The 15,086-nt window shown below is 37.7% G+C and overlaps 2 protein-coding genes across 3 annotated transcripts in view; one reads left to right on the forward strand and one right to left on the reverse strand.

The window, feature by feature from the left end:
- Window positions 1-15,086, reverse strand: part of LOC145492288 (nuclear factor related to kappa-B-binding protein-like) — a 182,985-nt gene that overhangs the window by 167,471 nt on the left and 428 nt on the right. The gene's annotated exons all lie outside the window — the stretch shown is intronic.
- LOC145492475 (uncharacterized) lies at window positions 1,312-15,085 on the forward strand. Its single transcript, XM_081471930.1, has 2 exons — window positions 1,312-7,828; window positions 7,865-15,085. The coding sequence occupies exon 1, from the start codon at window positions 5,437-5,439 to the stop codon at window positions 6,016-6,018; it is 582 nt and encodes a 193-aa protein (XP_081328056.1). The 5' UTR covers window positions 1,312-5,436; the 3' UTR covers window positions 6,019-7,828; window positions 7,865-15,085.

A 15,086-nucleotide genomic window follows, 5' to 3' on the forward strand; every position in this document is an offset into this window, starting at 1 on the left:
AACTACATGCGAAATTTGGAGCGTTTTCGAGAAAGTTCACCTTTGATTAAAATACCTGACGCCCTTTTCCCGCCGAGTCCTTCAAATAAACGAAGCCAGGCCTTTGTTATGATAAACAGAGCCGATCCTTTGTTATAATAGCCAAGCCAAGCCTTTGTTATAAGTTGAAGTCTCGCCTCGGTTTATTATAACAAAGGATCGGCCCGCCGCGACCACAAGGACTTTGATTTTACTTAGAAACCAGCAAAATGTCAATTTCACGCAGCTTATATAAGCTCAAATTTGTTGATTTCAGGTCAAAAGAGCTTAACATGTTGACTCATGTTAAAGCGCGACGGCAAGGATGTTGATTTCTCTTAGAAAGCAGCAAAATGTCAATTTTACGCAACATAAAAGCTCAAAAATGTCGATTTTAGGTCAAAAAAGGTTTAAATGTGGATTTCATGTTAACCTGTGACGGCAAGGATGTTGATTTCACTTAGAAAACAGCAAAATGTTAATTTTACGCAGCATATAAACTCAAAAATGTTGATTTCAGGTCTAAATAGGTAAAAATGCTGATTTCACGTTAATGCATGACAGCAAGGATGTTGATTTCACTTAGAAAACAGCAAAATGTTAATTTCACGCAGCGTATAAGCTCAAAAATGTTGATTTCAGGTCTAAATAGGTAAAAATGCTGATTTCACGTTAACGCGTGACGGCAAGGATGTTGATTTCACTTAGAAAACAGCAAAATGTTAATTCAACGCAACGTATAAGTTCAAAAATGCTGATTTCAGGTCTAAATAGGTAAAAATGCTGATTTTACGTTAACGTGTGACAGCAAGGATGTTAATTTCACTTAGAAAACAGCAAAATGGTAATTTCATGCAGCGTATAAGCTCAAAAATGTTGATTTCAGGTCTAAATAGGTAAAAATGCTGATTTCACGTTAACGCGTGACAGCAAGGATGTTGACTTCACTTAGAAAACAGCAAAATGTTAATTTCACGCAGCGTATAAGCTCAAAAATGTTGATTTCAGGTCTAAATAGGTAAAAATGCTGATTTCACGTTAACGCGTGACGGCAAGGATGTTGATTTCACTTAGAAAACAGCAAAATGTTAATTTCACGCAGCGTATAAGCTCAAAAATGTTGATTTCAGGTCTAAATAGGTAAAAATGCTGATTTCACGTTAACGCGTGACGGCAAGGATGTTGATTTCACTTAGAAAACAGCAAAATGTTAATTTCACGCAACGTATAAGCTCAAAAATGTTAATTTCAGGTCTAAATAGGTAAAAATGCTGATTTTACGTTAACGCGTGACAGCAAGGATGTTAATTTCACTTAGAAAACAGCAAAATGTTAATTTCACGCAGCGTATAAGCTCAAAAATGTTGATTTCAGGTCTAAATAGGTAAAAATGCTGATTTTACATTAACGCGTGATGGCAAGGATGTTGATTTCACTTAGAAAACAGCAAAATGTTAACTTCACGCACCTTATAAGTTAAAATTGTTGATCTCAGGTCTAAATAGGTAAAAATGCTGATTTTACGTTAACGCGTGACGGCAAGGGTGTTGATTTCACTTAGAAAACAGCAAAATGTTAATTTCATGCAACTTATAAGCTAAAAATTGTTGATCTCAGGTCTAAATAGGTAAAAATGCTGATTTCACGTTAACGTGTGACGGCAAGGATGTTGATTTCACTCAGAAAACAGCAAAATGTTAATTTCATGCAACTTACAAGCTAAAAATTGTTAATTTCAGGTCTAAATAGGTAAAAATGCTGATTTCACGTTAACGCGTGATGGCAAGGATGTTGATTTCACTTAGAAAACAGCAAAATGTTAATTTCACGCAACTTATAAGCTAAAAATTGTTGATCTCAGGTCTAAATAGGTAAAAATGCTGATTTCACGTTAAAGAGTGACGGCAAGGGTGTTGATTTCACTTAGAAAACAGCAAAATGTTAATTTCACGCAACTTATAAGCTAAAAATTGTTAATTTCAGGTCTAAATAGGTAAAAATGCTGATTTCACATAACGCGTGACGGAAAGGATGTTGATTTCACTTAGAAAACAGCAAAATGTTAATTTCACGCAACGTATAAGCCCAAAAATGTTGATTTCAGGTTTAAATAGGTAAAATATGGCGGCCGGAAAATAGCGTTAACATCTGGAACTTACTTTGGTTATCTGGGACAATGATTATCTGCACTGAACAAATAAACATCAAATAAGCACTTTTCCAAATACAGCAACATCTTAAATGGCTAAAAATCACGAGATAAATACATATTTTTCAACAAGCACGATCATAGCTTTATGTCACGCACCGCCTAACAGATTAACAAATTAACCCTTCTGCGCAATGTACGGGTCTCCATACATCTGCATGTCTGCTGATCCCAGAAGTTCAAAACACTACAAATCATGCCGATATGAAATAAAATCAATGCAACCTGGATCACAGAACTATGTTACAATCGATCGCTACTTGTTGGCCATTATTATCTTTAAATGAAAAAAAGCCGAAACAATCTAGTTACCAGTTCGTGAAATGCGAGCAGAGCGTGATCACAATGCATGCCAGGAATGGTAGGTTTCTTTTACATGTCACAGGTCACAGGTCACAATCAAAACACTCAGTAAATTTCGCGATGTAACAATTACTGAGATTCCCGAGAGGTTTATCGATGTTTCCATGCAACAAACCCTAACTAAAAATGTTTTACTCTATAATTTTAATGAAAAAATTTCTAGGGGTGGTATATGTATGAAATGTGTTGAAATATAGCTTTCAAACATATAGTGTTAATATATTTTATCGTACTAAGATAATTCATTGTGATAGCAAATTGAACTGTTTTATTTCTATATTTTTTGTTTAAATCTCTACGACGAGTATGTACTAAACAGAAACAAGAGGGTCCCCTATACCTACTCTGAAAACAATTTCACGCATAATTAAGTAATCGGCCTTTTCACACATCACAAAAAATTCGAAAGCAGCTTCACGTTAACAGAAAAAATCACTTTTCACGTAAAAATGCAAAGGCTAAATCATGTGTTACATAAAAATATAAATTCTATCCACGTTTCGCAAAACATACAGAACGCTCCATTTTGATCCATCGAAATGCCATGTGCATGTGTGACACATCGTGACAGACTAGATTCTAGGTCCTCCTGGTTCACTGTCGCTGTGGTTAGTTCTCAGTCGCGTGGAATGGACAGGTTTTACATCTAGTTTGGTGTAGTTTACGAGCTTTAATGACACTAAAATCTCCAAAAAAAGTGAACAATATTATTATTCCCGCAAAAGTCGTTGGTTCACAAATCACGCGTAAGTAAATGCATAATTCACAGATCAGTGTAAGCCTCTTTCGTTTTCATATTATATTGAAAGGCTAAAAACAATTTATGTTTTCAACAGTTATAAGTCTTAGCTTTCTTTGGATCAATTTTTTTTTTTATTATTTCAGTGCTACAACTGATTTCCCCTACGCGTTTTTTTTTCAAGAAAGAGCTCTTATAGTTGCACTTGGGACGCACTTGTATGCATCTGTTTTATGACATTTTGGCATATTTTTTGGTGACCTGTGAAAGAAACCTGCCGTGCCAGGAAGGGTCTTTACACCTAGTGTGCGGGAAAACATGGCGGTCGATACAAGACAAATCTTATAAGTCAAAAACCAGTTCTCGCTTTCCAAACTTTGACACTAGCAACGCTTGGCAAATGGGCCACAACTCACGAGAGGGTATTTTTCTTGGGCAAGAACTGCTCTTGGACTTTGCTGCCTGGCTCGATCTGACTTCGAACGCCGATAACATGATTACAGTATATCAGCTACCTTCGAAGTTTCAGAACACATTTTGATTCTTTAAAACGTGCTGATGACTTACAGGTTTATCGAGGCTTTATGATGCCTCTCAACCACCAGGCAGGCACACAAGGTACTTTAACACAATGCTTAAGATATTAGTTGACAGAGCTCTAATGCAGCACATCTCTTTTTCGTTCGATGGTATTTTGTTTGCCGCTCGATCGATTCACGTGTTGTGTTTACGTCACAATAACCGATGTAAACAATCTGTTCCCAGATTTCCGCTCTATATACTATTTTCCTTTGACTTTAAGACAGCTAAGATTCGGTGGAATACACTATAAACAGTCTGCCTGTTTGCTGTTCAACAAAATAATAAGGTTTCTTTTGTTTTTTGTTCAACAAAAGATCTCCAAAAGATGCCGCTTGGAAAACTGAGCTTTTTGCATACGTTATTTCTCGAGAACGAAGAGCGCCCCAGCCAAAAAAAATTCAGAGCAATGTTTCTCAGGTACAACGAAGCCTACATGCCAAAATTCAGCTATTTTTGAACACTTTCAAAATGGCCAAAAAATCTAGGGGACGTTCTTGCATGCGGCCTTTCAATTGTAGTCACGGTTGCTTGCCAAATTCACGTTTCCGACAATTATTTTTTGTTCTAATCTGAGAATTGGTCCACATTTATTTCACACAGAGAAATTTATTACTCAATTCAAAACAACAGAAAAAAATGATAGGTCACCACACTCGTTTGTGAGAAACTGACGATTTACCTCTATGGCGAAGTCCAGCCATAAAGAAAAAGCCGCCATTTTTTAATGCACGCGCGCTAATCACGCCTTAAATTATGTGCAGTAGGGATGCGCAATGCAATACTGAGGAATGACCTTAAACAATCTAAAAGTGGTGTTTTCTGAATTACTTGAGAAGTTCCTCAACACTTTGGAAACAGTATATCAAGGCCATCACGAGTTACAACTGTCCCTTTTCAAACAGTAAAGAATGAACGCCCAGGTAGACCACCGGTAGATATTCTGCCCGAGGTACTAGAGGATATACGAGGGCTAGGCTTCACGTAGGAAAAGATCGCAAGGATTTTCAGAGTATCTCATTGGACAATAATGTGCCGAGTTCATTTATTTGACCTAGAACATTTATCCCTCTTCAGCACCATGACCAATGAAGAAATAGACAGTATTATTCACGGCTTCATTGAACGACATGGGTCAACCACAGGCGAAACATATCTACGAGGACACTTAAGAGCAATGGGGTACACTGTACAAAGGAGGTGGATCAGAGAGAGCCTGAACCAGGTAGATCTGAGGAACACAACTTTGAGGTGGGGTGCTTAAATCTCACAACGAGTAAACTTTGTCCCGTGGCCAAATTCGTTGTAGCACCTAGATGGCCATCACTCATTAATTCGTAGGGGATTTGTAATTCACGGATGTATCGATGGCTATTCACAAAGAATACTTTTCCTTCATTGCAGCACAAACAATCTTTCGTCCACGGTTCTCTGTCTCTTTGAAAGTGCTATCGAGCGAGATGGTGGACTGTTGCCATCCCACATTAGAGCAGACTATGGTGTGGAGAACAGTGCAGTATATGATGCTATGGTTGCAGTCTGTGGGAAGGGTCGCTGTAGTTTTGTTGCTGGGTCATCGACAAGGAACCAGAGAATCAAAAGGCTTTGGAGGGATGTTTTTAGATGTATCTGCCATGTATTTTACTACATATTTTATCCGATGGAACAAACTGGGCTTTTGGATGTAGAAAATCCCATCCACATGTTCACATTGCAGTATGTCTATTTAAGAAGAATAAACTGTACTTTATCTGAATGGACGGTCTCTTTCAATGACCATCCTGTTCAAACTGAGCACAACTGGTTCCCGAATCAGATGTGGTGGAATGGAATGAATCCATGCAATCCAATTGCAATTGGCAACCTTAATGATGACCCTGAAGATTCCACATTTTATGATGAAGATCCTGAAGGACAGACACCTCTTGAAGTTCCTGACAACAACGTTGAGGTGTTTCCTGCTCAGCTATCAAACATCAATAATGATGAACTCGCAACCCACATATCTAACTCTATTGACCCGTTGCAAGTGTCTTCTAGTTTTGGTATAGACATTTATACTGAGTCTCTCCAAATTGTAGAGCAGAAATTAGGGCAATACAACTTGTAATAATATTGGTAAATCCGTAGCAAATTGGCTTCACATTGTAACATATCAGTGGTTTACAAGGGGGAGGGATTATTCTCATATTTTCTTCTTGAACAATGCCCCATTATGTCCTGGTTAGTGGGCCAAAGCCCTGGAGGGGCAGCAAAGAGATGACAAGAACTTGCAGATTCAGACATGGTTGAAGGCTGGGTCTTTGCACCTAATATCTCCCCTCAATAAAAGTGAGAATTAAATGCTCATGAAAACTTCTGAATGGTAGTCCCATGACAATTGATAAAGGAGATAAGGTTATCTCTCATTCTCTAAAAATAGATGATTTTTTTCACTTTTGGAATATTTCATTCACATGCATTTGAGACTGGTGTACAATGTACAATTTCTTGCTAGATGTTCATACTCAAACTTACGAGTTCACAACAGGAACATTTTCCAGTCACAAAATAATGTCCTCACCAACAAGTTGTAATCCATACTGCAACCTTTAAAACAACACAACCTTTTCAAATTTCAACAAGCACTGACCATTTCTGTAAACTAAGAAGTAGTTTCTGTTACTAAACTGCAATAATGCCTCTGCTTTGTAAATCTGAAATGTCCCTTAATCGCAGTCAACATAGTAGTAAAAATATCTCAGAGCTTTCTGGAATCATGCCCTTTCTTCAAAAATTCAACACAACATGAGCACTAATGCCATTTTAAATACCAGTAATACCAAAATATGAATTTTTGAAAGCTAAATCACAAATGGCAAACAATTCCTCATCAGGTGCCATAGGTATGGTTGCAGAACCACATGGTAGATGAAGAGTATAAGAACAAGTGTGGCACTTCAATGGTACCTTCAGTAATTTATTTTCTTGACACATTTCACCTAAAAGTTACATTTTAACATCCTAAGTAAATAACATGATGCCATTTGCCCGAGGGGGATTCCCATATACAAAGGACAGGGGTGTTTGTTCTACCTCTTAGAGGTTAAAAAAGCAGTTTTGGAACCTCTAAGGGTGAAAAAAATTCAAGCCACACCCACATAACATGACTCATAGGGGTTCTTATCAAAATTTACAATGAGCACCCCTGTCCTTTATGTATGGAAGTTCCCCCACCAGTTCCATTTGCCCATTTCAATGATTTAGAGCTGACCATGTCCCATGCAGCACCATTATACATGCCCAAAGTGGAGCGAAAAATTATTTTGGCTAGCCAGTGGTATAAAATGAGTGTCCAAATGAGGGGGCCTCAAATTTGGTGTAAAATTACACAACCTCAGGCAGCAGTTACTGGGATTATCATTTCCTGTATTAGTTTAAATGCCATTGTTTCATCTGTTGGCAGTTGAAATTTTGGTCACTTCTCAATAACCAGTTTTAACCACCATATTGACTCTCATATAACCAAACAACTTCATATTTCCCTTTTCTCTAGTGCAGTTATGTTCAGAGTTTTCTCCCTCAGTGTGATCATATTTTTCTTCTGTCACAACTGCAGCCTCAGACACCACTGCTACCACGAATTCAATGCCAGGCTGTAGGTCAAAACCCAGGGTTGGCTCCTCACTCACCCCAGTCACAAATTCTAATTAAAGACGTTTTCTAAACTGACTACCTGACGCCCAGTTGCTACTTCTCTCATGTACTTAAGAATGGCTGACTGTTAGGATCGAGAAACACCGGTCAACGACCCATTTGGCAAATCACTCATATTTTGCCCAAAGATACCCTTAGGTAACCTAATTCTAAAAATCATATTATAAGGTTCCAGCGAATTTTTATTTTTCAGAAATTTGCGAAAATTTGAAAGCGCAGTCAAAGTGCGGTTTTACATGTAATAAAATGACCGAAATAAGGTGCAAGGACGAAGCGCTGCTAAAGTCTTAAAATAAATTAAATTGACTTCAAACTTCACACAAATGTGGAACAACCACTCTAATTTATTCCTCGTTTTAAACTAATCTCAGATATGTTGATATACTGGTTTTCCAAACCATTTTAAAAACACCTATGAAGCGTGTGAAAAATAATGGCAAAATATAGGTCATGTTTAACAGCATAAAAATGCATCTGGTACCTCACTTTCCGATTATTTTACTTTACAGCCTTGAAATATCATTGTTAAACATATACCATGCCAAGTTTCATGCTTGAACTCGCAGTATTTCCCTTTGAGAAAAACGAAAATCTATGTCAATGTGTTGGGCACAAATAACACAACAATTATACACGAACAAGAGACAAATCAATTTCAAAAGCGAAAGTAAAAGACTATCATTAATCAATCAATTCAATCAATTAAGCCATTCACTGCTATCAGTAAAAACATAATGTCCTCATAATGTCCACTACATAAAAACTGTTTTTAGACGTTTTTGATCAAAACATAGCACGTTAACTTTGTTTAATTTCCTGTCCGCCGTCATGTCTAGTTTGTCATCGTGTGTATTTCTTAATGTAAACAACACTGTGAATGGTTCTCATAACAAACGCACAGAGGTTTCCTGGAACCTCGATGTTTTTGATTCACCAAAACGCTTTAAGTTCGTTAAGACACAATAATGGGTCAACTCGGAATGCTGTTTAGCATTAAGGATGTTAAAGGACTGTAAATTAATCGAGTTGAAATATCTTGAAGCAAATCAAAATCGTGCCCTTATTCTAATTGCTAAACAGCCGATCTCCGTTCAAGTTCAAGAAGTCGAGAGGTTAATTAAGCAATGTATCACCGGTACAACAACAAAATCAAACCGAGGTCATCTAAAGTGTAAGTTTAAAAGTGTAGTGGCAAGTTCGAAGTAAATTTCGCCTATATGAATTGGAAACAAGAAGTGAAACGGTCTGACCCGAAACAAATAAACGAAATATTAATACGACTAATTTAATCCGAAAATGTTGCAGAAAACATACCTAAAAGCCATCGATTCCCCTCAATACCACTCCACATTGCCTTAAAGAGGCCAAGCTTTCTGCTGTAAGAATCAGGGGCCTCGTGAATCTGTTTTTATTATATCGGCAACCATGCTGCGTGGCTGATATTCGAGACTCAGTAAAAGTTGTCACACAACTGTACGAGCAGCCCAGTCACGCTTTCACTGCTTTTGCGCAAATGTTCAACATTTCACAATTACAAGTTTAAAGTAGTGACAGTAGATTGAAATGCGCTTTTTAAAGCTGTCCTATCCAGGAGCAATTATTTCTTGTTCTTGAATGGCTTTTAGTTGTAGCTACAGTTGGAGAGGGGGGGGTAGTCCCGGAAATTTCCAATATCTGTATGCCGTGGAAGATTAAGTGGTCTCTAGCTCTTAACGCCAACACTGAAACACCAGATGATTCTCGAAGTATCACAGGGATCACTAAGCAAAATAATTTTGAGTTTAGCTCCGCTGAGTCAGATACCTGTTGGCGCGCATATTGTATTGACCGTGGACAGGTGGAAAAACAGTTAAACCGGAGAAGCCTGTTGCACATTGTAATTCAGCGTTGTCCAACACGCAATCGGTCTGGTTGTAATGCTAATCGTATTTGATAGAATCTCAAGTTTTCTTTCGACACATACTCACGTACTGGGGTGGTGACATACTACTAGATGGGCGTGGCCGGGAGCCACGAGTCAAGTCAGTCAACTCGCAAAGCTCAACCGAGAAGAGTGATAGTGAACCACTGGTGGAAGGACTGCAGATTGTCCCTACGCCTTACCCTAATAGGCCTCTGTGTTATTCTAATGAACTGATGCTGTTACAATGATACTATTTAGCTTTATGAACAGGCTAATGGTCAGGGGTTTCTTTTGCAATTTAGTCAGACATCGCTCTTTGTTTATTTCTGCTGGAAGCCTCGTTCTCTGAAGGAGACTTCAGGTCATTTTGTAAAGAGGTGCGAACACTGCGACCTCAACATCAGTGCCAGTATCAACGGGTGTGACCGAGGAAGTGTCTGCTGATGTTTCCATGGATAGTAACCATGCATGACAGGGTGTATTACTTAGTCCCTGGAGAGACATTCCCTTATGGACTTAGCCAAAATGTGCTACAAACCCTGCTTGGAGCAAGCGTTGGTGCTTAACTCAAAGCCACAGTAGGTCACCAAGAAGTCCTTGTTGCTTTAAAAGGGGGTATCATTGTTTAGCAATTAGAATAAGGGCACAATTTTGATTTGCTTCAAGATATTTCAACTCGATTAATTTACAGTCCTTTAACATCCTTAATGCTAAACAGCATTCCAAGTTGACCCATTATTGTGTCTTAACGAACTTAAAGCACTTTGGTGAATCGAAAACATCGAGGTTCCAGGAAACCTCTGTGCGTTTGTTATGAGAACCATTCACAGTGTTGTTTACATTAAGAAATACACGCGATGACAAACTAGACATGACGGCGGACAGGAAATTAAACAAAGATCGAAAACGTCTAAAAACAGTTTTTATGTATTGGACATTATGAGGACATTATATTTCTACTGATAGCAGTGAATTGCTTAATTGATTGAATTGATTAATGATAGCCTTTTACTTTCGATATTGAAATTGATTTGTCTCTTGTTCGTGTATAATTGTTGTGTCATTTGCGCCCAACACATTGACATAGATTTTCGTTTTTCTCAAAGGGAAATACTGCGAGTTCAAGCATGAAACTTGGCATGGTATATGTCTAATAATGATATTTTAAGGCTGTAAAGTAAAATAATCGGAAAGTGAGGTACCAGATGCATTTTTATGCTGTTAAACATGACCTATATTTTGCCATTATTTTTCACACGCTTCATAGGTGTTTTTAAAATGGTTTGGAAAACCAGTATATCAACATATCTGAGATTAGTTTAAAACAAGGAATAAATTAGAGTGGTTGTTCCACATTTGTGTGAAGTTTGAAGTCAATTTAATTTATTTTAAGACTTTAGCAGCGCTTCGTCCTCGCACCTTATTTCGGTCATTTTATTACACGAAAAACTGCACTTTGACCGCGCTTTCAAATTTTCACGAATTTCTGAAAAATAAAAATTCGCTGGAACCTTATAATATGATTTTTAGAATTAGGTCACCTAAGGATATCCTTGGGCAAAATATGAGTGATTTGCCAAATGGGTCGTTGACCGGCGTTTCTCGATCCTAACAGTCAGCCATTCTTAACAAACTTTCCATAAACAGCTTTCTCGTGAACTAGACTGTTAGACCCCTCCTCTGAAAACTTGGGTTTCAGAAGATGAATCAGCATTGGAACTGTTAGTTTGGCATTATTTTGTGGTGCCCTCAGCAAGTAAAGGATCAATGGGAACTTCCTGGCAAACATATGAATACCCAGACTCCCTAACCCTTGACGAAGTTGCAAGACACATGGTGACAATTCTCTCTCTTCACTGACAAAAATGTCATTTAAGAGATCTTCAGAAAAATACTTTGGTGCTTGACTATTCTGTAGAAGTGCAATAGCAGCCATCTGTCCCATGAAAAAGTACTCCTCTGCTAAGTGTTCCTTAAGTCCATGGTCAAACTATTTTTTCTTGATGTGTTGGATACAAAGTCTGATCCATTCCCTCCTTGGACCTCCACTGTTCTGAACTATTTCACCATAAAAATCAACTTGAAAGGTTACTCTTCCAAGGATCCTGTACTGTTTTTAGCTCTTCAAATGTCACATCCAAGATATTGTCACGGTCAACAGCAATAAAATTAGTGTCTCCCATGAGTATTGTTGAAAGAGAGAAAAACAGACCTTCCCAAGCTAAGATGGAGGTTTCGAAGTGCAGGAAATCCCAGTGCCCCACGAGTTCACAAATCGACCCAGATTCCCAAATTGAATAAATGAATGCAAAGATTGACTGAATAAAGACGGACTGAATTGAATGAATATGAAAATTGGATTGAATGAATTACAAATTGAATTGAATGAATGTAGTACTTGAATTGAACCAATATTGAAATTGAATCAAAAGAATATAAAAATTAAATTGAATGGATCTAAAAATTGAATTAAATGAATACAGATTGAATAGAATGATTATACAAATTGAATGAACAAGGATTAAATTGAATGAATACCAAAATTAAATTGAATGAATAAGGACTGAATTGAATAGATATAGCAATATTGAATATTGCTACATTTGGCTTGGCATATTTTCACAACACTAATCTAAGAATGCCTGGTAGGTTTGGGATGTTGTTTACTCATTGCAGTGACGAAGTTTCAAGGTAATTTAGCAAGTTTACAGCAAAGGCAGCCCCAAAAGCCAAGATAACTTTCAGACATGTTGTACCGACAAGTACTTGATAAGATTTCTAGCGAATTTCATGGGATTTCGCATGTTTTTGTGAATTTCGCAGGATTTCACAGATTTACTTGAAATTCACGGTTCCACCACCACGCAATATATCTGAAGCCCTGAATTGAGTAATTTTTTTCATGTGTATTGTTAGGACCTGCCAAACCTCTCCCCAAAAAGAAAACGAAAACAATTAATCAAAATTAAATAAATAAACCTACATCTAAGGACCTGAAATGATGACCACCAACGTGCAGTTCTGATCATGAAGTAATTAATGTTTCACGATTTCAGCATTACTGGTGTCAGGTCACCTTGACTCAGTATAAAAAGCACATCCAGTTCATCCCTGACTTATCAAGTAAATTAAACACGGAGCGATCCTATAAAAGGCAAGGACATGCCACCTTTGAAGCACTTTGTTGGCTTTTTTTTGTGCAACGGTGGAAAGCTAGCCGAAATAACGGTCACATAACATAGAAGTTGTGGAGAAATAGCATTTTTCATTAAAACAGCAGAGTCATTTATGTAGAATAATATAAAGTACATAATAAAAATACAAAGAAAATAAAACTTCTAATAACTCTTTAGAAGATGCCTTTGGAAGAACAAAAACGATGAGTTATCCTCTTCACTTCACGGAACTAGGATTTAAATTTCAGTGCTAACTTAAATAGCAAAGCTGATGTCTGCAATCAACAAGCAATCCGTTTCCATTTATCTCAGCATGCTGAGAACAAAAACATACCTCGTAAGAGGTGATTTTGGTTAGCCTGTGTACAGAGACGGATTTTGGTGGGATATTTAAAATTATTCAGATTTATGATGGTGCAAAAAAAATGCAAATTGAACAAGGCTGAGTTCTTCCTCAAACTGTTATTCATTCAGAGCAGAGAAATTGGAAACAAAAAGTACTACAAAGAAACAAGAGAACTTGCAAAATGGCAACGCGAGATTTGACCTGAACATTGATGCTACAATTGTGGACGAAAGTCCTTGGGACACTTATGTAATTTAACGAATTATCTGTGTTTTACTACTGAAGTTTGGAAAAAGCGCTGCTTTCATTTTAGAAATGCATTACTGCTCCCCCTCCCCACCCAATACAATGTTGAAATCAGAAGAAATTGCAGGTGGTAGTTTTAAACATTGTATGGGGGGGTGGGGTGAGGTTAGGCAGCTGAAGTAGTATTTGCATCTGGCGTGTACGCAAAAGCACCAAAAGTGCAAATTTGTCGCAAGTCTTTTGTCCATGATTGTAGAAAGAGAAGGAAGACTCCTGGCTGAATGCAATAAAAACAAAAATTGCATTTGTAAAAGGCCGACTGGATTTTAGCAGCAAGAGTAGGCAGCAGCCAATGCTTACCTTATGGAATCTCATTTAGATAACTGGCTGAAGAATAACCATGTTATCGTAAATAATATATTACCTTTGCAGTCTGCTTGTATCTGGGATTTTTTACGAGTTTTAGTTTCCAAACTTATTTCTCAACCACGTTAGTCCTCGAAGTAGCAAAGACACTCGATTTGAGTGAACAGCTTGAATCCATATGATGGGCTTTCGCAAGTGGAGGAACAAAATAATTATTAAGAAGTTGAAATTAAAAAAGTCAATGTTCTTTTCTAACTCTTCTCCTGAAGCTATCAATCATTTCGTTCAAAAGGCATTGTTTACTTATAAAATAAAACAGAAAATTACACCCGTCGCTCTCCAGAATTTTGTCTCAAAATGCTAAAATTAGACCTGAATGAATAAGCCAATCAAACGTGAGCACTGGTCATCCATTGGGATTTGTGATTGGCAGGCTGAACAGCTCAGCCTCATTATATCCCTGTTTTCATAAGAGATGTTTACCTTGGTTTTGTTTCAACTTCACTGAAGTGAAATTTTTAATTGTGTAAACACAGTAGCCAACCTCGGTAAATGGTGGCAAAATCAAAAGTAAGCCAACCTAAGTTTGTCGACAGTCAAACGCCTCATCAGGCATGGTTTGGCTCGGTAACCAACAGTAACCAAGGAAAAGCAGACATTGTCGCAACATCTTAGCAGCAAGTGTTCACGCGTTTAGTGCGTAAAGGAGAGAAAAACAGACAAAGATTCCTCCTAATATAAGTAGGTTTCAAGTCAATGGAAAAAAAGCTAATTAACTCATGTTTAGGCAAGGAAATCCTGGACTGCTGTTTCCCTTTCATCGTCAAGTGCCGTAAGCGTTTCCTTTCTGTTAGAAGCTCTGTAGCTTTATAGTAGCAGTGTACCGGCAAGTGCAACTAGAAGAGGACCTACCACAAAGAGAGAGAAACTTGCGAAAAAAAATCATAATTGAGGTCTATGGTGAAGAAAAGTAAAAGTTAGAATTTAAAGCGGCCCCTAATAAGAAGGATTGCTGGTAAACATTTACGTAGCCCGGGCTCCGCAGTACATGCCGTTTCAGGTTTTTTGCGGGAAGAGGCTCAGCGAGATATCAAAATATTCTTTCCATTATTCGTCTAAATCTTTATATTTAAGGAGAGTTTGGCTCCACATCACCGCCTGCAAATTGACAACGACCTGTGTTCGACCTTGGAGTAAAGTCAGAAATTGGATAATTTTCCAAAAGTTTCTGTGCAACATTGCAGCACTTGCTTTCCGAGAAAATCTCAAACCGCCCGTTGCATGCGGCCTACCTTAGTAAACTAGTTCCATGTAAACAGCTTCTCTAATAACTGCGATTTATTTTCGAAACCTCGGTAAGCAGTAACCGTAGTAAATCTCTCTCGTGAAAACTCGGCATATATAGGATCGCTCCGTGTTTAGCGATGAAATAAATATGAAATGAG

This window comes from Orbicella franksi, chromosome 7, assembly GCF_964199315.1.
Source record: "Orbicella franksi chromosome 7, jaOrbFran1.1, whole genome shotgun sequence".
Classification (NCBI taxonomy): Eukaryota; Metazoa; Cnidaria; class Anthozoa; order Scleractinia; family Merulinidae; genus Orbicella; species Orbicella franksi.

Coding starts and splice junctions, on each gene's coding strand:
- LOC145492475 (XM_081471930.1), top strand. CDS start 5,437: ATGGTTGCAGTCTGTGGGAAGGGTCGCTGTAGTTTTGTTGCTGGGTCA.